Source organism: Primulina eburnea, chromosome 8 (genome assembly GCF_022965805.1).
Source record: "Primulina eburnea isolate SZY01 chromosome 8, ASM2296580v1, whole genome shotgun sequence".
NCBI lineage: Eukaryota > Viridiplantae > Streptophyta > Magnoliopsida > Lamiales > Gesneriaceae > Primulina > Primulina eburnea.
In genome coordinates, this window is record NC_133108.1 from 3085398 (window position 1) to 3110223 (window position 24826).

At 32.5% G+C, this 24826-nt stretch overlaps 2 protein-coding genes across 3 annotated transcripts; both read left to right on the forward strand.

Moving 5' to 3' along the window:
- The first annotated feature begins 2651 nt into the window (after positions 1–2651).
- LOC140838439 (nucleobase-ascorbate transporter 1-like) lies at positions 2652–8339 on the forward strand. Its single transcript, XM_073204734.1, is given in 15 exon segments — positions 2652–2836; positions 4100–4197; positions 4396–4572; positions 4706–4806; positions 4895–4970; positions 5536–5595; positions 5680–5867; positions 5951–6047; positions 6655–6741; positions 6840–6898; positions 7008–7099; positions 7236–7313; positions 7393–7513; positions 7515–7551; positions 7883–8339. Coding segments are annotated over 15 exon segments (1560 nt in total). The 5' UTR covers positions 2652–2760; the 3' UTR covers positions 8096–8339.
- A 1316-nt stretch (positions 8340–9655) lies between these two features.
- Positions 9656–13115, forward strand: LOC140838440 (uncharacterized). 2 transcript variants are annotated; one of them, XR_012119587.1, is made up of 3 exons: positions 9656–11498; positions 12583–12626; positions 12710–13115. XR_012119587.1 is itself a non-coding variant. In XM_073204736.1 (2 exons), the coding sequence occupies exon 1, from the start codon at positions 9735–9737 to the stop codon at positions 11454–11456; it is 1722 nt and encodes a 573-aa protein (XP_073060837.1). In that variant the 5' UTR covers positions 9658–9734; the 3' UTR covers positions 11457–11498; positions 12710–13115. The 2 variants fall into 2 exon arrangements, 1 of the variants encoding a protein (XP_073060837.1); XM_073204736.1 differs by lacking the exon at positions 12583–12626 and having other exon boundaries at positions 9658–11498.
- Positions 13116–24826: the final 11711 nt, after the last annotated feature.

Below are 24826 nucleotides of genomic sequence, written 5' to 3' on the forward strand. Positions count from 1 at the left end.
CGGTCGAAATATGAATTTTTTATTTCATTCAATAATTTTGTATTTAGAAATAGAGCGTGTCTCATGTGAGATCGTCTCACGGATCTTAATCTGTGAGACGGGTCAACCTTATCGATATTCACAATAAAAAGTAATACTCTTAGTATAAAAAGTAATATTTTTTTATGGATGACCCAAATAAGAGATCTGTCTCACAAAATACGATCTGTAAGACTGTCTCATATAAATTTTTATCATATATATATATATATATATATATGTACTAATTCGTTATATATATGTATGTACGAACGAATTAGTTTCTGAAGAACTTTCTTGTAGAAAATAGGAAATCATTTTAACGAGATCCTATGATGTAAATTATCACTGTTACATATACTTGGGATTCATGATTATAAAAAGAAATTTCCTGCATAAAAAATAATAATAATTCGAAGACATGGAATTTATATTGACTATAGTATCACCGCAAGTTAAACTAAAATCGTAATGTCCATGGGCCTATTTTGATCTTTTGTCCATACAATTACATCTATTACAGTATTTATTACAATATCTACCATATTCTTCAGCATTCAAACCTAGTACATTCATGTCAAATAATTAGCTCAATTGATACACCCACTAAATATGCACCTTTTATTGTAATAGCTCAATCGATACTCACATTCAACAACCTATGTATTAGATCTGGATGTACCGATTTAGAGTGGTGAAATAAACCACTCTCAGCAGTAGAATAACACTGTTAGGTAGTGTTTGGTTTGGGTGATTAGGGATGATTGTTTAAGTTTGTCCCTCACAATCCATTGCTTGGTTGGTTTTTAACTAAACCCACCCAATCCCCTATGCAATGGACTATCCTGTACAAGGTTGGCTTAAATAAACCCATGGCCCAACTCATTATTATTAGTCAGGCTTTGTATCCGACGTACCTTTTCCTATTTTACCCTCTCATCCGGTTAGCGACGGTCTGAAAAACCGTCGCAAATAGTGACGGTTTTTGAGACACCGTCGCCGATCTAAACAAGATCGGCGACGGTGTCTCAAAAACCGTCCTATTTGCGACGATTTTTTTAGAATCCGTCGGTAATTTTCCGACAATCGTTTCCAGCCATCTCACTCGCCGACCTTTTCCGGCAGACCATTTCCGGCCGCCGCCTTCGCGAAGGGGAAGGACAATTTCGTCTTTTCATCAAAAAACTCAAAATTATCCTGCATTTAAAAATCTTACCAAACATAATATTATTTTACACCATATATTACAATTCTACCACAATCATTTTCTTTATCATTTACGTACTAATCATTAGTTTATCCTATCCTTCCAACCAAACGTAGCCTTAGTAATGTATATATGATATCATGAAAGATATGATTACATATCAAGAGCAGTAGTCCGGTACACACTAACTAAAATAGTAAACCCTATCCTCAATATAATTTGCATTGGTTCCATTGCCCTCAATCCATGATTAGATATCATTAATTATTGACTTGATTTATTTGATCAAGTTAGATATTAATTCAAAATAGTCCGGCCATATAAATGAACTCAATTAATCTGATACAACACGGTTTCACTGATCAATTTTGTGAAACATATATTATATTTGGCCACCTGTGAAAAAATTTACTTTTACGCTAAAAAGATTACTTTTATTGTAAATATGAACATGATTGACTCGTTTCATGGAAAAAATCTATGAAAACGTCTTATAATTGACATACTTCTTAATCTGTAAACAACTGAAAATATTTTTAAACATTATTTGATTGATAAATGACTTATTTATGTCCAGACACAGTAATTATACATGGGCGTGAATCAAAAACTATAAAAGACTATGCATGCAATGTTGCAATGCAAGACCAATGGAATATTTTTTCTTAGACAAATGTGAAAGCTTCAAATTTTTTTAGCTTAAATATTAATAATAAATTTAAAAAAATTTCATTTGCAAAAAGGATTACCCCAAGATACTACGAAGATTATTATTTTTTATTTTAAAATTTGTTTAAAATTTCACAAACAGGCAAGGATGTATTATTATGACAAATGTATGGAATGCAAATAATAAAAATAAAAAAAGGCTAAATATTGTGTCAGATTTTGGCATTAGTTGTAATTTATGAGTGCCAGATAAGATTTATTCCAGCACCTCCAATACTAAGGTTTCAACCAATAAATGGCATTTATTGTGAGAAAAGATTGCCTGAATTTGTTTTGTAAAATGGTAATAATTTAAGAAAATGGTTGGCGAAAAAGAATCGAAAAACAGTAACTAATCTGGCACAAATTCAAAAACTCAAGCTTATCGTCGCATGAGAACAGGAGACACTCAACAAAAAAGTGGGAGTACTGTGTGTTTTTTTAAAAAATATATATGTTTCTTCACTTCGTAAAACAAAAAACAAATAAATAATAAACAGAAAGATTTATTCCAAAAATTCAATCTTTTCAAAACGAATGTTTATACGTTTAAATTTATATGTACAAGGATTATTCTGTTGATATATATATTAAACACACCAAACAATGTCATTTTTTATTTTAGCTAATATTTACTTATTATATGAATGTGTATGTGTATATATATATTCTTTCACTTGCACTTTTTCAACTTTTTATCTGTTGCTGTTGCTCCTGCTTTAGTTTGTTCTTGTTTCTTTTTTCTGCTTTCATATTCTCCCTCTCGGAGACTAAAAGAACCAACTTTTATTCTTTGATTCTTGAGGGAAAAAAAGAGTTTATTATCAATGGGTGACATTACACACCCTCCCATGGAACAGCTTCAAGACCTTGAATACTGCATTGATTCTAATCCTCCATGGCGTATGTGGCATAATTTCTTTTTCACACATCACTAAAACTTTATAAATAGATTCCTTTGGTCATTTTTTGAAGTCTGAATATTTTTGGGTTTTGTTTCAAAAAGTTGGTTTCTTTTGAAAGATAATCGAGAATGGTGTTCAGTTGTGTGAACAATGAGTGGGAGAAGAGATGATAAATGCTGAAGGTTTTAGCTTTTTCGGGGCTTAATTATTTTAATTTTTAGTCGTGTGGATTATTTGTCTGTGAGTTTTAGCACCTTTAGCTTTGTTGGTTTATGGTTTTCTGCTTTTTATTTTTATTTTTAAAATTACGACTTCTGTTTCTGGCGTCGTCACGTTTTTGGGAGTGATGGACCAAATGAAAATGTGGATTTTGTTTTACGAAACTTTCTTATAACAACTGTTTACGAGGAATCACCTGGCATTTGTGTGCAAATGTATGAAAGTTAGGATGTTTTGAATGTGTGTTTTCTTTACTATAATTAGGGAAAAAAATCTAGTTCATTCTTCCTAAACTGGATCATGCTAAGAAGTTCTGGTTCATTATTTTTTTAACATGAAAAATGAGAGGTCTTGAAAGGGAAAAAAGGACTTTGGGACGCCGCAATCAAGAATGTAGAGAATTTTTTGGTGTGGATCAAACAGAGTAATGAAAGGAAGTTATTAGAGACGTTGATAATCCTTGAATGCGAGGGTCTTTAAAATCTTTGGGTCATCTTTGAATTATCCTCAAATTCTCAAGTAAAGCCGGATATCATGGGTGTTAATTTGAATCATTAAAATGACTCAAGGAAATGACATTTAAGATAGTTTTGCCGGTTCAAATGCACTTTGTAACCCAATATATAACCAACGTTATACATGTAGCATGACCCTTACATTTATTTCAAGATGTCTTATTTGTTTTCTTGTGTAGCGAAATTAAAGTGCCAAAGATTTGAAAAATCTGGCTTTTCAAATATTTGCCAATTGTTGGGTGAAACTATTCTCTTGAACATGAAGTATAACTTTTGGAGTCCTTTAGTTGGCAAGGATTGAGTTCAAGAAGCAAAACCTCTGAAACTCATAATGTTGGCTCTCGAGGCCTTCTTGTTAACAATGTTAAATGATGGAATTTTGAGAATTATTGCCCTGCAATTGTTGAACGCAAAAAATTTGATACAGTGTCCATCTCTCTTGGTTAAAAATAAGATTGATTGGTTATGGTGGTTGACTTTCTGTGGCCATTATGTGCTCATGCGAATTATTAAATTCTTGTCTGCAGCTGAAACCATCTTGTTAGCATTTCAGAATTATGTATTAGTACTTGGCACAAGTGTGATGATCCCAACATTGCTTGTCCCATGGATGGGTGGATCTGATGTAAGTTGTTCATTTATGCTTTTAAAATTTCGTCAAATTCAAAATGACAAATCTTGATTCTATTGTTAATGTAGCTACTGAATATCTTTCTAGAATTTGTTCATGTAACTATTTTCAGAATTTAATTAAAATCCCATGCCTAATGGATTGCTTTGGGCATTGATTCCGTAACCAAATAATGTGTTGCTGATCAAACAGGGCGACAAAGCACGTGTCATACAAACATTGCTTTTTGTAGCTGGCATAAACACACTTCTTCAAACGCTCTTTGGAACGAGGTTACCTGCCGTTGTTGGGGGGTCATTCGCATATGTCATTCCTATAGCATATATTATTAATGATTCATCACTGCAAAAGATTAATGAGCCTCATGTTGTAAGTACCAAGTACCATTTGTTTTTTTTTTTGTGGATAATCCTGATTCCCCATTTTTTAAGTCCTAATGTTCTGCGTTTATGTCATTGCGGGCGCCATGCAATTTGCTTTATATCTCACGAACGCTTTGTAGAGATTTATTCAAACGATGAGAGCTATCCAAGGAGCTCTGATAGTTGCTGCAAGCATACAAATAATTCTTGGCTACAGCCAAGTATGGGGACTCTTTTCACGGTATATTGTTGATAGCCAAATGTCAGAAAGACGAAATAAACAAGTTCTACTTCAATGTGAAATATTATTTATTTTTCATATTTAACAGATTTTTCAGTCCTCTTGGAATGGCACCTGTCGTTGGATTGGTTGGTTTGGGATTATTTCAACGGGGCTTTCCTGCGGTAACTTACTATCATTCATATTTATACTTCATCTTTATGGATTATATAGAATATTTCATCTTTATGTTTTATAAATGCCAGTTTAAATTTAACTTTCCAGATTTCATTCTTGTCTCAGAATTGCCTAAAACAAAATTTGAAGCGAAAAAATGGACTCTAGATTCTGAACTTGCCCTACGTGTCCTTAAATATCATTTGCTCTACTTGATTTGGGGCTTGCCGTGTAAGCTCAATTTACAGCATGCTTAAGCACATATGAGTAGCGATTTTTAAAAAAAATTATAGTATTCACTCCCGTTTTGGACTATAAATATCTGAAATGGGAAGACTAAGATTTGAACCATCGATTTATGCTTAAAAAGTTGTTAATGCTTTAACAAAAGTAGAGACACTAACTTCTTGTATCTTTACTTTCTATGACATTTTTTTGACACAAAAAATGACCATGATGCATAGATTGCACCTGCATTTTACAAATCTCTCATAGAAATGCAAGCAAAACATGATTAGTTACAGGATCCCCTGTATCTAATTATTATCTGACCACCTGTTTTTTAATTTACAGATGGGGAATTGTATAGAAATTGGCCTACCAGCCCTTTTATTGGTTATTGGATTGTCACAAGTGAGTAAATCTTGAACATCAGAAGCACTGTGCAATTATGCCTTCTTTTCTTGACAACAATGCAACTAACAGTTTCAATTACAGTATCTTAAACAAGTTAAACCATTAAGGGACTTCCCCATCTTTGAACGATTTCCAGTATTGGTTTGTGTCACTGTTATTTGGGTATACTCCGTCATATTAACTGCAAGTGGAGCCTACCGTAACAGACCAATTGTTACTCAGTACAGTTGCCGAACAGACAGATCCAACCTTATATCCACAGCTCCATGGTTGTATAAACACAAATAAACATTCTGTTAAATCTCTGGCTTATGTCTCCGATGAATCTAACAGTATTTTTCAATTGTCTAAGGTTCAAGTTCCCTTATCCTCTTCAGTGGGGGCCACCGACTTTTGCAGCTGGTCACGCCTTCGCCATGATGTCTGCTGTTCTTGTCTCAATGGTTGAGGTATTGATTGAAGATTTTCTTCTCGATGGAAGTTTTAGTAGCTTTGTTTAAAAAACTACCTTGAAATTTCGGTACAAGCTCAATGTGGGAAGTGTTCACTTGAAATTTTCATTCTAACATATAGCTCTTTGATTTGATTGATATCAACAACTAAACTGGAAAGCAAATTTTAATTTTACTGCTTTTCTCTCTAATGCAATTGATCACAATCAAACTACATATCTGGTCTTTGTATTTCCAACTTTTTTTACCTGTAATTGGAAGGCATTAAATGGAAATTATACGCCCCTTTCTTAAAAAACTAAGACATGATAATTTACCACGTGTGAAATATTCTGTATTATTGTCAAATAGGAACAATTCATTTAAGCTTGTTGAAACTAATGTCTTCAAAGTTATGATGAAAATTTTTGAGTAGTTGGAAATCTTATGCTTTTTCGATTTAATATCATGGGGTAATCGCATATCACCAACTGGTGGTGATAAAAATTGATCAACCTCCATTCAAGAACAGTACATAGTCGTTTTCTAACAACTATAAGTGTTGAACCATAATTTTTATGCAAAACAAAGTGTATATACATTATGATTGTAACTTTATCTGCAGTCCACTGGGGCTTATAAGGCGGCATCTCGTCTGGCAATTGCCACCCCACCTCCTGCCTATGTGCTCAGCCGTGGCATTGGTTGGCAGGTTTGCCAATCTGCACTCAACTTTAATTTCACTTATAAAAGATCTGATATTTGAAATAGAGATTTTGGCTGTGTTCATGATGATTGATATAAATACAGGGAATAGGGGTTTTGCTCAGTGGTCTTTTTGGAACATGCAGTGGTTCTACTGTATCTGTGTAAGTAATTGAGAGTCTGAAACTAAAAATATCTTGTATTTAGTTCATTATGATTTGATATTCTTATTGAATATTTTAATGCCACAAATGCCCTGGAAACATTTGACAGTGAAAATGTGGGACTTCTTGGACTAACTCGAGTTGGAAGCCGTAGAGTTGTGCAGATTTCATCTGCCTTCATGATATTCTTTGCCATCTTTGGTCAGTATCAGTATTCTTACTTCAATAGATTTGGAACGTAGAAAATGCTAATTTCAGACTCAGTCTTTTTCTTTCTCGGAAACGAGGAACCCCCTTGACTTTTTGTTCTTCAAAAATTAATTTGTGCTGGATGCAGGGAAATTTGGAGCTGTTTTTGCATCTATACCATTCCCAATATTTGCTGCATTCTACTGTGTTTTATTCGGTCTCGTTGGTATGATATCATCTTTTATAACACCTTTTTTTCTCTCGAGTTTGTTTACTTCCGAGTTTTTATACTTGCTTGATTGTAGGTTCTGTCGGCTTATCATTTCTTCAATTCACTAACATGAATTCTATGAGGAACCTGTTCATCACCGGTCTCTCACTGTTCCTCGGGATCTCTGTTCCTCAATTCTTTGATCACTACTTGGCATCCTCCACATGGACTGGTTCACACAAATGCTGGATGGGTAACATTCCACATTTCAAACTAAAATACCCCTTACTGTTTCAAAATTACAATGATCTTACTCATACTCACTTTAACTGTTGGTAGCATCAATTGTCATTGTTGTCCTATGTGATTCCATTTTTGGCACATGATCGCAAACAAAGCATTTGCGACGGAATATAATTTAAAACATTAAGTTCCAGAATTGCTAATAGCTATGGCTAGCTTTTGATACATTGGCAATGGCAAGGACTAGATCCTACAATAATCTCCCTCATGTATTCTTATTCCATGATCATACACGTCTTCCTTCTACATCCAACAACCACGCCTTGTTCATGTTTTTGCAGTTTAACGCGTTTTTGAATGCCATATTCACATCTCCTGCAACTGTGGGATTACTTGTCGCTGTATTTCTCGACAACACAATAGAGGTAGAGAAGTCGAAAAAAGATCGAGGGATGCCTTGGTGGGTAAAGTTCAGGACGTTTAGGGGCGACAACCGGAATGAAGAATTCTATACATTGCCATTTAATCTCAACAGATTCTTTCCACCAACATAACCAAGTGTGTGTTGTGTTGTTTCTCAAAGAAGATTTAGGTTTCTTTCAGAAAACTCTCATTCAATTGACATGATTAGCTAGACTAAATTTCTTGGGGTTAAATTTTCCATTTTGGATTCACAGACTTAGTGCAGGCTAGTCTTACTACATGAATTTTTGGTTTTTGAGGGCAAAATGGAATTTAGAAACATCTAAGAATTACTTTTTGTAGGGACCTTCTAACCTCAATGAAATAAAAAATTTATTTTCATTCTTTTTGTTTGGTTCACTCCTTTCATTATGTACTTGATTCATATTAATGTTAAATTAAAATAATATATTTGTCCTGAAACGATTTCACATATATTTTTTCGTGAGATAAGTCAATTCGATTAATAGTTAAAGTAAAAACTTAATATTTTTTCATGAATAAGATCGGACTGAAGATATGTCTCACAAAACTCACAAAATTGAACCGTGAAACCGTCTCGTTAGAGTTTTTATTATTAAAAAATAATTATAACCCTGATTTGGCCAACTCACAACCCGTTTAGCCATGTGCTCTACTTGGCCCCATTATCTACATATTTCGGTTTTAACTAAATAGTGTTTCACAATATATTCCAGAAATCAAGTATAATAAATGTAAAAGTCTTTTGTTTAATAACATAGTTCATTACTATGGACATAAAGGTAAATAGCTAGACGTCAAGGTATTATTAAGATTATTCGCTCAAAACATGTTAATTATATATATATATATATATATATATATATATATATATATAATTAACATGTTATATATATTTATATAATTATATTTAACACTTGAAATTAAAAACGTAACTCAAGTTGAAATAATTGAATGAAATCTTGATTGACGTTTGATTATTAATCTCAAACCATAATTCTGGTCAACAAGCTCGAGTTTTAATTTGAGCTACCGAGAACATATTGTTTTTGGATTTGGATCTTCTGCTTTGACTGAAAATTTCAAATTTATCTGATAATGTGTGAGGTCCAACAAATGATCAACTGATCATCTCGTGTAAAAAGTACACATGTGTTGTGTTTTCAGCCACAGCAGATAATCTAATTTATTTTTTTAAATACTTTTTCTTTTAAAGTATAGTTGATAAATGATTTTTTTTAATAAAAAAAATATATCAAATTCCATTCGAGATTTTTACACTCGTCTAGCATCCAAATTTAGACACAAACCGTTATTTTATATGATACTAAGACATTAAATTTGAGACGAGATATGGAGTTTAAGACTTAGCTATAACATTTATTTTTATTTTTATTTTAAAAAATAAATCAAAAGGCTCTAGCATTTTTCCGAATTGAAATCGAGGTGGATCACTTTGACTAGATTAGAAATCCAGAGCTCACAATCAATCAACCCTAAATTGTGAATATTTTTGCACGTGCACTACACCAATAATAATGATTATAAAAATAATAATAATTAAAATTAATCTTATTATAAGATGAAAGTCAAAATTAGAAGAAATTAGGTTTCTTGGTAGCAACCGAGTAAAAAAGGTACTAAACGTAGCTGTGTCACAATCCCCTCTCGCGTTCCTATTTAGTCATATCCTTCTTTTTATAAACAAGCACACGCCAATACAGTAAAAATTAATAAAAGTAAAGAATCATGCATCCCGCCACCGTCCCGCCACCGCTATCGCCGTCCGCGCCACCGTCTCCTTCCGAGATCCTCCGAGAGGTAACGCAACTCATCGGTCTTCTCCTCCCCTCCGCTCTTTCCGTCACTTGCTTTGCCTCTAAGTGGCAGATTCTTCGGTCGAGACTCGCTACCCTTAAATCTCTTCTCTCGGAAGTCTCCGACTCCACTCACTGGTCGGAGAATCCTTTGCTTCTCACGATTATTCCGGCCTTGCTTTCCACCCTCCGCCGCGTGCAGACACTCTGCGAACAGTGCTGTGACGCTTCTTTCAGCCGCGGGAAGCTTTTGATGCAATCCGATCTTGACATGGCCGCTGGATGGCTTTCCAAACAAATCAACGACCTCGACCTCCTACTACGATCTGGGGTTCTCCATCAGTCTACCGCCATTGTTCTCTCTCGGCCCAATGCTGGTTCCTCGAAGGAAGAACTCACCTTTTTTATTAAAGACCTCTTTACTAGAATTCAGATCGGTGGGCTGGAGTTCAAGCGGAAGGCCTTGGATTCATTGATTCAGCTCCTTTCTGAGGAAGAAAAGTCCGCAGGGTTAGTTGCCAAGGAAGGGAATGTCGGCTGTTTGATCTCCTTGCTCGATCTGAATGCGCATGATTCCGTGCAGGAACCAGCGGTTGTGGCAGTGTCATTGCTCATATCTGCTGGAGATTTGCCTAGGAAATGCTTGTTTGAGGAGGGGGCATTGGGCCCTTTGTTGAAAGTAATTGAATTCAGCTCTATGTCCATGAAGGAAAAGGCTTCCATGGCTGTGGAATCTATTACTGCTGATCCTGACAATGCTTGGGCAATTTCTGCTTATGGGGGCGTCCCAATACTAATAGAATTGTGTAAATCTGGTTCCCTTGTAGCTCAATCGCACGCTGTTGGTGCGATAAGGAATGTTTCGATTGTGGAAGATATTCGGAATTTGTTGGTCGAAGAAAGGGCACTTCCTGTTTTGATGCAATTGCTTATTTCTGGGAATCCATCAGCACAAGCAAAAGCCGCCAGTTGCGTATCCATTCTTGCTTCTTCAGGTGAATATTTTTGCGATTTATTGTTACAAGAAAAGGGTTTGAAAAAGTTGCTACATTTGTTTCACGAGTGTACGAATGCTGAAACTTTAGAACATGTGTTGCGAGCAATTTATTCATTATCTGCTACGGATACGAGTTACCGCATTTTATCTGGTTCGACCAAGTTTATTGTACAAATCGCGGAGCTTATAAAGCATGGGAATGTAAAGTTACAGCATGTTTGTGCCTCCTTGCTTGCTAATTTATCAATTAGTGATGGTGATAAAAGGGCGATAGGTGGGTGTATGGGCTATTTGGTGAAGTTAATGGAGTCCGTGAAGCCCGATGGAATGCAGGAGGTTGGGGCAAAAGCGTTAATATCACTCTTGTCAGTGAAATCAAATAAGAAAGAGTTCGTGGGGGACGAGAAAAGTTTGATGAGGTTGGTGCAAATGTTGGATCCCGAAGATGTGGTTGTTTCCAAGAAGTTTCCTGTAGCGATGGTGTCAGCAATCATGGCCGGTGGTAGCCAAAGTTGTCGAAAGAGGCTTGTGGCGGCCGGTGTCTATGCCCATTTGCAGATATTGGCAGAAATGGATGTGGTTGGAGCTAAGAAGGCTTTGCAAAGAGTCTCCGGAAATAGGCTGACAAGTATATTTACAAGGACATGGAGGGGCTAGTTAGCAAAGTATGAAGTATCTAATCCTCTTCTGCCAATGACGGTAACACTTCAAAAATTAAACTTGCAATTGAAACAACTAATTTTGTTTTGATCATTTTTATTCGCTTCTTTTAATTTCTTGAGGTTACATGGCACATTTTGATTGTTTCTTGTCTTCATTGCAGCAAGTTGATTAATAATTTGAGATTTGCATGTTATGTAGTTTCTGAGCGGAATAAGTGCTTTGTCAGGATAATTTGGGGAAAAGACCGTATAGATTCATAGATTTTGATGTCTCTAAGATTAATTGTTCTGTAGATTCAACTTCAAGATCACATATTTGGCAGCATATTAATGTCGGATTATATTCTTTAAAAAGGAAATTTAGCAGTGTTAATGATATGAGAAACACCTTTTATAGCCTCTGTGATTTTAAGTTTCTTACACCTTACTAATCTCCCTTCACTATCCATTTTATTATCTACTTTCCTTTCGTCGGTGCCAGTCCTAAAAGCATTTCAGTTCTTATCTTCAATTCTCAGTTTTTCATTTGACAAGAGCAACTTGGATGACGCTGTCTGTGTGTCAACAAGAATTATGCTAAATATATGGACATTGTTAATAAATATCTTGCATCTAAGTGCTGCAGATTAGCAAAAGAAAGATGCTTATAAAAAATATGTTTCCTTGTGCTCTTGAGAGCAAGATAGTCCATTTTTACATTAATTAATTTTCTTGATTTATAACCACAAGATTTAGCTATTAATCATAGATTCTAATTCTTTTTTTTTTAAATATCATTTCTTTTATAACTTATAGGCAAGCCTAGTAAATGGCTTTTATAGCATTAAATAGATACTTTGACCTGGCAGATGCCACATGTTTATCATATAAAATGAAATGTGTCAGGCTGAAATATGATCTCTCTCTCTCTCTCTCTCTCTCTCTCTCTATATATATATATATATATATATATAGAGAGAGAGAGAGAGAGAGAGAGAGATATATATATATATAGAGAGAGAGAGAGAGAGAGAGAGAGAGAGAGATATATATATATATATATATATATATATATATATAATGTACGGCTCAGAATTGATTTTTTGGATCTCACACACTATGTTATCATGTCTTGTTGGTAGGTATCTTGTCTTCCCTTGCTTTGCTAGAAAACAATGGACCAAAAGTAATTCACATCACATTGTTCACATCATGTTATGATTATCTTCCTACACTTCCTTTCTTTACTATATGTTTATTTGGTCACAGGAACTTTCTTGATTTCGCTAACTGTCAACTAGGAGCCAGCTCAAGCTCAGTGAAAACTCTCGGTGTATCTCAGTCATCGACCGATGGTAACATACTGTAATATATGCGAAAAGAAGATACCCAACAAATGTGGATTATCTTAAGTTATTCGATGAAGGCAAGGATGCAATTTTAGGGTGTATTCTTGTTTCACTTCTTTTGTTTAGTAGATCAGGATTTACTTTAATATGTATGAGTGATGAAGTTTGCGTTTTCCAAGTATTTTCTCCTCTGTAATTGCTCATCTTTGATTTTGCCAAAAATCGTATGTAACTTTTTTTGGTAATTATGTCATTCATGGCTGCTTGTTTTTGGTTTTTGCGGCCATAACATATACAGAAAGTGGGAATGTTTCTTCTTGTGTTCATTATTTTCCGTTCTTTGTTTGGTGAAATCCGAAACACTCTTATCTTCTTTTATCCCCATTTCTCAAGAAAGTTATCGTACGTGGTGGTACTATGTGAAACACAAGAAAGATCAATTGATCCAAGAATAATTAACATAAGTAACCACCTGTATGGAATAATAATACTATCATTTGGTTTCGATTTTTCGTGAATTCGACGAACTTTCCGAGCAGAATTCCGACGTTCACCGGCCTTGTCAATCCTCTCTGGAACCATTATGCTCACGCCCAGAAGATGTGTGCCCAAACCAGCCCCAAACGGGGCGGTTTCATTCGTTGACATCTCTAGTATACGCGAGTGCATAAATTTTTTTATCTAACTAATTAATTTTCAAAATTTTAATCAGTAAATACAACCAAACTCAATATTAATATTAATCACGTGTATAAAATAACTAACATCAATAATCATGTGTACATACATGTTATTTGTAGCTAATAACATATCTTAAAAAAATTATGTCTATATATAATAATCCAATTATCAAATATCCCAAATATCCATCTAACCAAATAATGAGTTATGTTATAGACAATGAGAATTATACATGCGGTTACACGTTGTTTTTTAGATTATAAAACTACCCAAAATACACTTTAATTTCAAAAATATATTTGAGATAATTTTATAATATAAAAAACAAATAGGTGTTTAGGGGTATTGTGCCTATTTTGTCTAACAATAATTCGAGTAATATCGTATGTGTCCGTAAATTTGTGTTTTATCAGATTTAATTGTTGTGTAAAATGTTACAATATTTTAGACAACATGCAGCGGAATATATTGTAACACAAATTAACTTTAAGTAAATATGATGAAACTAAATGAATTTTGCACAAATATAAATATTTGTACACTGTCTTAAAGACAAAAATAATCACTAGAAAATAACTTTCAGTTTACACAAACCAATCACTATAGACTTTAATCAAAAATCAATTTCCTCAATCACGTTGAGAAAATAAAAAACTTTCTAAAATAACTAAAAACATTAAAACTTTATTAAGAAAGCAAAGACGTGATGCCAAAAACTGGAGCAACAAAATAAATCTTCAACCAACTCCTTCACAGATGTTGTCTGCATATGTCTCCAACAATCATGACAACACGTAGATTCAGCACTCTTCGAGCAGCAGCAACCTTGTAGGGATGTAAACAATCCAAACCAAACCAAACAGTATCAGGCTTGAGCTTGGTTTGTTTAAGATTGTTTGAGGCTCGAGCTCGATTCGAGCTTCTACTATCAGGCTCGAGCTCGGTTTGTATTGAAATTATTGAGCTCGAGAAAATCTCGAGCTCGGCTCGTTAAAAGCTCGTTTAGTATGTTAACCAAGCCAGGCTCGAGCTCGGCTCGTTAAAAGCTCATTTAGCATGTTAATCAAGCCAGGCTTGAACTCGTCTCGTTTTCGAGCTCGATAAGCTTGGAATTGAGCTCGAGTTTGAGTTTGAATCGAGCTTGTTAAAAATTAAATATATCTATAAATTAATTTTAAATCAGACATAAAAATATAAATCCATTGATAAATAACCAAAACGACACAAATAAGAGCTAAAAAAACATAAATCAATATATTATTGAAGATTCCAAAATCATACATCTAGAATATTCATTATATACTGATATAACCATATAAATAACAATGAAATAATTTCACCCCTTAATACTCCAACTAAGTCTGGTGAGAGTAGAGAGGACGTTACAGAATCCATTAAAATCAGAAATTACAAAATCATCTCCAATAACAACTAGTCAACTACCCTGCAAAGTCCTTAATAACAATTTTTTTTTTTAATAAAAATGAGTTTTCAAACATGTCTTGTATTCAATTCCTTGTATTGACATTAGTACTAATATTTTTATTTTTCAACTCAACAAATGAGCCAAGCTCAAGCTTACGAGCCACATAAACGACTCGAGCTCGCGAGCTTGTTATCGAATATGTTTGCGAGCTCACGAGCCGAATATCCTTAGGCTTGAGCTTGGTTTGATTAAATTTTCGAGCTCAAAATCGAGCTTGGGTTTGGTTTGATATGATTAGCAAACAAACTCAAACGAGCTTTTTATCGAGCTGAGCTTCGAATAGCTCGCAAACGGATTGGTTCATTTACATCCGTACTTGTATATTATTTTTTATAAAGCTTATGGCGTTCAAGGCTTCTGTGTAAAAAGTCATACCATGTATGAGATGAATCTTCTTTTTTATAGTCTTAGGATGCGTTTGGTTGGAGGATAAAATTATGAAATGATTAAGAGATAAATGATAAAGAAAATGATTGAAGTAGAAATATAATATATAATGATAAAATAATATTATGTTTGGTATGATGGTTAATAATGAGATAATTAAGAATCTTCCACTATTGCGGTGGTGGCGGGCAGTGGTCGGTGGTCGGTGGCAGAAAGTGGTGGTGAGTATGGATATAGAACAAGAGTAAAATTGGAAAAATATGATGAATTAAAAGTTTGATAAATAATCCTAGGAGGAAGAGTGATTATTTTATCCTAGTTAATATAACATAATCATTTATAGGAGGGATTGACTTGGTTAAATAAAATTCCTACCAAACATGTGATTAGGTGGGTTAAAAAAACATAAACTCACCTAATCAAGGGTACCAAATGTAGCCTTAGGGTTTATTAACAAGGAAACTTACACACTATGAAAAGTAAGAGTTTTATTAGGAACAAACTATATTTAAACCAAGATATCATATCACATTAAGTATCTCATTATCTCGAAAGACAAACTATATTTAAATATTCAAAATCATATCAACAAGGAAAAATTAATCTTGAAAAGTAAATTTAATACGGAAATTATATTTCCTTCTAACGTGTAACATTATTATGCACAAAATATTTCTCTTTACTTTAATATCTTTCTAAAGATGTATGTTATTATATAGGGAAAAGGTCACGTTGCATCCCCGTAAAATTTTGCAACGAAATGTCAAAAAACTTTTATTTGATACAAAGTATTAATGTGCGTGTGTGAAAAGAGACCTTGAAAAGGAAATGTTAATCAAATCTTATATATATAATATTATACGTTCTGCTTTGTTAGATAAATATTTATTTGAAATCGTATTGCGATACGGATTGCTTTGACTTGGCAATTGAAGTTATTGAACAGTCAACAAATGGATTTGGAATTGAATTCTAATTTTGGTGTTGGGTAAATTTTATTTAAGAATCTCACATCGTCTGCAGTTTAATAATTATAATTTTTGTAAATATTCCTGAAAATATTACGTCATTAATTATAATATTAACTTCTTTTCTATTTTTTATTTTTCTATATCAGTTGACCAAGAAACAACAAGATTACGATATTCTATCATAAAGACCCTCGAATTTGCAAAATCCCACTTTATATTTTCCTGTATTTTCTTTCGAGTTCATAAAGAAGTCTATTTAAAGAAGTATGAAAACAGAAACATGACAAATCAAACTATTACAATATCTGTTTATCTTCGAAAACAAAATGAAAAATCTCTTGATATTCATTTTTGTATTTGCTAGCTTTTCACATACATTTGCATGTACGGAATTCCAGGTACGCATTGTCAATAATCTCCCTCCAGATTCGTCGCGGATGAGGTTGCATTGCGCAGCCGGGGATGAAGAACTAGGCTATCATATACTTTATGCTAAAGGAGATTTTAGCTGGAATTTATGTGCAACCTTCACCATTATTCAGAAAACTTTATATTTTTGTCATATGTGGTGGGATGGAAGAAATAGAGCTTTCGAAGTTTTTAACCATGGCATCATGAAACATTGCGGGGACTACTTGTGTTATTGGGAAGTAAGAGCTGATGGTTTTTATTTTGGAAGCCCCGACAATGTCACTAAAATATATGATTGGTAATTATATATAATATTCAACAAATATCCATCTTTATAGCCAAATAAATTTATTAATTCTCATTTTGTATTTTTTTTTATTATCCATAAAATATACTTTTATAATAACCATCATTCATTTTTTTTAAATCCCAAATTACTTGGGATAGGGATGAAAAGTTATGCCAAATTACTGATTAACATGACTAAAAATGACTAAAAAGATTCGTAACACATATTCCAGTTTCTTTTCAAAAATTCATGTCACTATCTACGTCCATCATATAAGCAATTTTGGCGGACCATTTTTACAAAAATTCTAATTAAGTTGTTGATTTACAGTGAAATCACAATATATTTTCACGAGTTTATGATAATTATATATTTTTGTGATGTTGTAAGTATTTTTTATCAGTTAGTTAGATAATCTATATCTATATATTTAATCCTCATATTTTGTTTAATATTATAACAAAGAGAAAAGATTTATAGACATAATGAAAAAAAAAAATCATCAAATAAATTTGAGATAAAATTATCAGAAATTAGGTTTTTAAAATAAAATTAAAGGAGGTTCTTAAGAAAAATATATAAATTTCTAAATATAAAAATATATTTTTAGTTAATATAAACATAGTATTGATTACTTTCAAAATAACTTTCTCGAATATATGATAAAGTGGGTGCGAATTAAACGTAATGATTTTTGAGAAAATAATATTTTATAAATTTTGAGAAATAAATTCTTAGAGCCGAAAGCAAAAATTGGGCATTTTAAAAAAATTATTCATTGTCAATATCATTTTAAATATCATTCTACCGAAGATTCAAAATAAGATTTTTAACTCGAAATTCCACAAAATTCCATCCATCATAAAACAAGTGTAGCTACTGCATATCGCGTATCCAAAGATAGGGATTAGGGGAGTTAAACAAAGCTTGATCTTAAATCAAGGCACCATAAATTGATCAGAAACAGAGAGAAAACAGATCAGTAAATTATGACAAAAACTTATGTGAGACGGTCTCAGGGGTCATATTTGTGAGACAGATATTTTATTTCGGTTATCCATGAAAAAATATTACTTTTTATGCTAAAAGTATTACTTTTTAGTGTGAATATCGGTAGAATCGACTCATCTCACATATCAAGATTCGTGAGACGGTCTCACATGAGATCAACTCGTAAATTATTGCCAAAACATGAGTATATTTATAACGGAAAAGAGACAAAAACAATTTGGTCGGTGTAAATTAGATTTTGTTAAGGTGCAATAAATTGTTTTTACATGGTGAATAAATCAAAACGTGAATCAAAACGTGACGTTTGGATTGCTGTAATGTTTAAAATATTAGAAATGTAATCTTACCATTAACTATAGTTTTTGGTAAATCAACAAGCGTTCGGTCATACACATGTGATCATTTAATTAGTCTAACTTAGGTCTTAACACAATAACTTAACATGTTTTACATTTTTAATCATTTGTTCATTGGTGATAACACGACACCTGCTATTATTGGTATGCCGCTGATATGACATCAGATATCACTTTAGTGTTCAGACAAAAAAAGGGCGAGAAAAATTATAAAAGAAGCCAAATTAATGGAATAAGACTTATTTTAATTTTGAGTAATTAGATGACCTAAAAAATCCAACGTAGGCCATCTTATAAAACGAAAATTGTTGTAAAAGAAGCTAAATTAATGGAATAAGACTTGTTATAATTTTTGTAAATATTAGCTAAAAAGATTACATCATTAATTATAATATTAACTTCTTTTGTATTTTTATATTTCTATTATGTAAATATCAGTTGACCAGAAAATAACAAAATTACGATATTCTATAATAAAGACCATCGAATTTGCAAAATCTCACTTTATATTTCCATACATCTTTAATTCTTTCGAGTTCATAAGTCTCATCCAAGTCTATTTAAAGAAGTTTTGAAAACCGAAAATGACAAATTGAACTATTACAGTATATGTTTCTCTTTGAAAACAAAATGAAAAATATCTTGATATTCATTTTTATATTTGCTAGCTTTTCACATACATTTGCATGTGTTATTGGAATGAGATACCAGGTAAGCGTAGTCAATAATCTCCCTCCAAATTCGTCGCGGATGAGGTTGCATTGCGCAGCAGGGGATGATGAACTAGGTTATCATATAATTTATGCGAAAGAAGATTTTAGCTGGGTGTTATGTGCAACCTACACTTTTGTTAAGAAAACTTTATATTTTTGCCATATGTGGTGGGATGGAAGAAATAGAGCTTTCGAAGTTTTTAACCATAGGCTCACGTCTCATTGCGTCGACAAATTGTGTTATTGGGAAGTAAGAGCTGATGGTTTTTATTTTGGTGGAAGTCCCGACAATGTCACTAAAATGTATGATTGGTGATTATAATATTCAACAAATATCCATCTTTATAGCCAAATAAATATATTAAGTCTCATTTTATATTTTCTTTTAATATCTATAAAATACCCTTTTATAATAACCATCAATTTTTTTTTTAATCCAATTACTTGATATAGCGGTGATGTAAAGTTATCCAAAATTAATGATTAACGTGGCATAAAAAAATTACGATACATATTCAAGTTTCTTTTCATAACGTAAATAACAAAAAATGATATTTTTGGAATGAAAAATAAGACTTTGGACATAAAAATTAATATTTTTCATGAATTAGGTCTGGTCGGAGATCCGTCTCACAAAGTTCCGTTTCGCATGAGTTGTTTTATCATTATTTTTTAAGACAGAGAAAATAAAAGTTCGATGGTTTATTGGCTAAAATGGGAAAAAAATAATCATATATAGCATTGATTACCTTTTCGAAAATATATATTTTGATCATCGAAATTAATTTATATCTCAAGGGCCCCCAAATGCCCCCAAATGCACATTGTAGTTAAGATTCAATGAAACAAGAAAACATTGAATAAAGATCAAGCGGAGCTAACGTAAAATTTATTAATTCATATTTGTTTGGAAATAAGGAGTTTCAGATATATTACAATAACATGCTATATCCTGCTACCTAATCATGCATTTTGCTCATCGCGTCAGGGAGTGCATCAAAATAAACCTGTCACCTCTCGCTTCCCAGAAACAATCGCTTGTATATCTGTATTCACATCCTATTTTAGTATTAAAGACGTCGAAAACTGCATTTTTCCCGTCCCATCCAACAGAGCAAAAGTAGAGGTAGAGGAACAGCCGAGAGCTAATGTAAAATTTATTAATTCATATGACAGAAGAGGAACAGCACCCTATTTTCAAGCATTTCTCAGTTGACATATCTGCAGGATTTTTGTCGGTGAAGATCTTCTCGACATTCACTTCTTTTTTTGTATGAAGTCTCTAACGAAATGTAGTTTAACGTTTATATGTATTAACCTCTCGTGGTACACTTGATGTTGGATCAAGTGTATGTCACTTTGGTTGTCACAATACACTACAACCCGATCTTGTGTTATCCCAAATTCACATTTTATCCCTTTAATCCAAATCGATTACATAAAGGCCTCTGTCACGGCCTTATATTCATCTTCTGTAGTAGATAAATCAACCACTGGTTGGAGGGTGGCCTTCCAGCATATTGCGGTATAAAACATAGCGAAGATGAAACAAGTTGTTGACTTCCGTGTGTCCAAGTTTCCTGAAAAGTCCGAGTCTACAAATCCTACAAATGGTTGAGTGATTTCTTTCTGTTTTCTGAACATCAGTCCAAGATTTGATTTTCTTTTTAGATATCTCAAGGTCCATTTTAAATCCTCCCAATGTGGTATGCCTAGATTTGCCATAAACCTTGAAACCACGCTTATGGCATATACTAAATCTGGTCAGCTACACACCATTCCATACATGACAAGGAATGATATTGTTTTGTCCTTTCTTATGTATTCATTTGCTAAAGTGAGTTCTTTTGGAATTTCCTAAGACACAAAATTCACAAAATTCTAGGTTGTTTATTTTATCTCCGCACAAGAAGTTTTGTTTAGTTAGCTCTATTAATCCTATCGCACTCACATGGCCAACCCTTAGATGCAATAAGCAAGATTTATCTGTTGTGTTCTGGATCATGGAGGAATCACCTACTACAATTCTACCTAGTAAAGTATACAAAGACTGTTTTCTTATATCATTCATTACAACTAATGAACCTTTTGTCACCTTCAGTAGACCGTTTTCAGATTTTAAAGCATAGCCATTTGAATCAAGAGTGCCAAGAGAAATTAAATTTCGTTTTAATTTAGATACATACCTTGCTTCAGAACAAGATCTTGGCCATCATGCAATCTCAGTGTAATGTTCCTTGTGCCTTTTTTCCTGCAAGATTTGTTGTCTCCCAAAAGAACCAATCATTCCTCAGCTTCAGACAGATTTTGGAACCAAGATTTTGAGGGACACATGTGGAATGAGGAGCCTGTGTCCAGTATCCAATCATTGTTCTATTTTTCAACACATGAAATATTTTTCATTAAATGTTTTAGGTGGTTAGATATAAAGAAAGAAAGCTGTTTTTTTTTAGAAAATAATATTTTATAAATTTTGAGAAATAAATTGTTAGAGCCGAAAGCAAAAATTGTGCATTTTTAAAAAAATTATTCATTGTCAATATCATTTTAAATATCATTCTACCGAAGATTCAAAATAAGATTTTTAACTCAAAATTCCATCCATAATAGAACAAGTGTATTTACTGCATATCATGTAGAGTAGGTCTCATGGGAGACCGTCTCACGGATCATAATCTGTGAGACGGGTCAACCCTACCCATATTCACAATAAAAAGTAATACTTTTAGCATAAAAAGTAATACTTATGCATGGGTGACCCAAATAGGAGATCCGTCTCACAGATACTACCCGTGAGACCGTCTCACACAAGTTTTTGTCTATCATGTATCCAAAGATAGGGATTAGGGGAGTTAAACAAAGCTTGATCTTAAATCAAGGCACCATAAATTGATCAGAAATAGAGGGAAAATAGTTTGAGTAAATTATTGCCAAAACATGAGTAGATTTATAACGGAAAGGAGAAAATTACAATTTGGTAGGTGTAAATTACATTTTGTTAGGGTGCGATGAATTGTTTTTGCATGGTAAATAAATAAAAACGTGACGTTTGGATTGTTGTACTATTTAAAATATTGGAAATGTAATGTTATCATTAACTATTATTTTTGGTAAATCAACAAGCGTTCGGTCATACACATTTGATCATTTAATTAGTCTAAATTAGGTTTTAACACAATAACTTGACATGTTTTACAATTTTAATCATTTTTTCATTGGTGATAACACGACATCTGTTATTATTAGTATACCGTTGATATGACATCATATATCATTTTAGAATTCAGACAAAAAAGAGGAGAGAAAAGTATAAAAGAAGCCAAATTAATGGAATAAGACTTATTTTAATTTTGAGTAATTAGATGACCTAAAAAATCCAACGTAGGCCATCTTATAAAACGAAAATTGTTATAAAAGAAGCCAAATTAATGGAATAAGACTTATTATAATTTTTGTAAATAATAGCTAAAAAGATTACATCATTAATTATAATATTAACTTCTTTTGTATTTTTATATTTGTATTCCGTGAATATCAGTTGATCAGAAAATAACAAAATTACGATATTCTATAATAAAGACCCTCGAATTTGCAAAATCCCCTTTATATTTCCGTATATATTTTCCTTCGAGTTCATAAGTCTCATCCAAGTCTATTTAAAGAAATTTGAAAACCAAAACATGACAAATCGAACTATCATAATATATGTTTCTCTTCAAAAACAAAATGAAAAATCTCTTGATATTCATTTTTGTATCTGCTAGCTTTTCATATACATTTGCATATTGTTTTATTGGAAGGATCTAGATACAATGTAGGCGTTGTCAATAATCTCCCTCCAGATTCGTCACGGATGAGGTTGCATTGCGCAGCGGGGGATGATGAACTAGGCTATCATATACTTTATGCGAAAGAAGATTTTAGCTGGGAGTTATGTGCAACCTACACATTTGTTAAGAAAACTTTATATTTTTGCCATATGTGGTGGGATGGAAGAAATAGAACTTTCGAAGTTTTTAACCAAAGACTCAAGTCTCATTGCGTGGACGCATTGTGTTATTGGGAAGTAAGAGCTGATGGTTTTTATTTTGGTGGAAGCCCCGACAATGTCACTAAAATGTATGATTGGTAATTATAATATTCAACAAATATCCATCTTTATAGCCAAATAAATATATTAATTCTCATTTTATATTTTCTTTTATTATCCATAAAATATCCTTTTATAATAACCATCGTTCTTTTTTTATCCCAAATTACTTGGGATAGGGATGAAAAGTTATCCCAATTTACTGATTAACGTGACATAATTAAGTTATATAAGAATGTTATTTGAGTTAAATAATCAATTTGGTTTTGATTAAATGTTATTTAAGAATTTAAATTTATAGTTAAAATTAATATCATTAATTTTGTCTTATTTATTTTTCAAATCCCTTCTTTATTAATAAAAGTTAATCCTCATATATTGTTTACTATTATAATAAAGAAAAAAGATGTATAGACACAAGGAAACAAATATATTTAATGACGAAAACAAAATTTATCAAAAGAAATTTGAAATAAAATTACCAGATTATGATAAATTAGGTTCTTAAAATAAAATTAGAGTATGTCTCTTGTGAAACGGTCTCACGAATCTTTATCTGTGAGACGGATCAACATTACCGATACTCACAATAAAAAGTAATACTCTTAGCATAAAAAGTAATACTTTTTTAATGGATGACCCAAATAAGAGATCTGTCTCACAAAATACGACCCGTGAGACGGTCTCACACAAATTTTTGTCATAAAATTAAAGGAGATTCTTAAGAGACATGGGATTCAATGAAACAAGAAAACATTGAATAAAGATTAATGTAAATTTTATTAATTAATATTTGTTTGGAAATAAGGAGTTTCCGAGATATTACAATAACATACTATTATCCTACTACCCAATCATGCATTTTCCTCATCTCGTCCGGGCTTGCACCAAAATAAACACCGTCACCTCTCGCTTCCCAGAAACATTCGCTTGTATGTTTGCATTCACGCCCTATTTTTTTATTAAAGACGTCGAAAACTGCATTTTTCCCGTCCCACCACATATGACAGAAGAATAAAGTTCTGTAAAAATAGTCTGAACAAAAATGCCAGTAAATTACTCCGTCCACATAAAGTGTATGATAGCCTAGATCGTTGTTCTTCGATTGACAATGTAAGATCATCTTTGAATTGTCCGGAGGAAGTTTGTTGCCTACACGAATCTCAAACTCTTTCGTAAAAATGCAGCTTTCTTTTTTATGAGCAAATGCTTGTAGAAGGTTAGCTAATATAAAAATAAATATTACGAGAATTTTCATTTTAATTGGCTTGATTTGTTTGGGAATTCAAGAAACAAATATTATAATAGTTTTGTGTTACTGTTCAATCTGAAAGTCTTTAAATAGATATAAATTTGCTCTGAGAACTTTAATTAAAGGAAATATTTTTTGTAATTCTATTTACGGAGAAAATGAAATTCCAATAAAAAAAAGTAGATTTTTCAAATCTTAATTAAATAGTCAACAGCATCAATTGTGATTATAATAAAGAATATGATATTACGAGAATATTTTGAGTGATTACAACATATTATCTCTATTTTGAGTGATTACAACATATTATCTCTTCCCACATGTATAGATTTGCTTATTTTTTCACACAATTTAATACTATTATAGGAAAAATAAATTTACTTTCAAAAA

Bases quoted from the DNA above. Each gene is read 5' to 3' on its own strand.
- LOC140838440 (XM_073204736.1), top strand. From the start codon at position 9,735: ATGCATCCCGCCACCGTCCCGCCACCGCTATCGCCGTCCGCGCCACCG.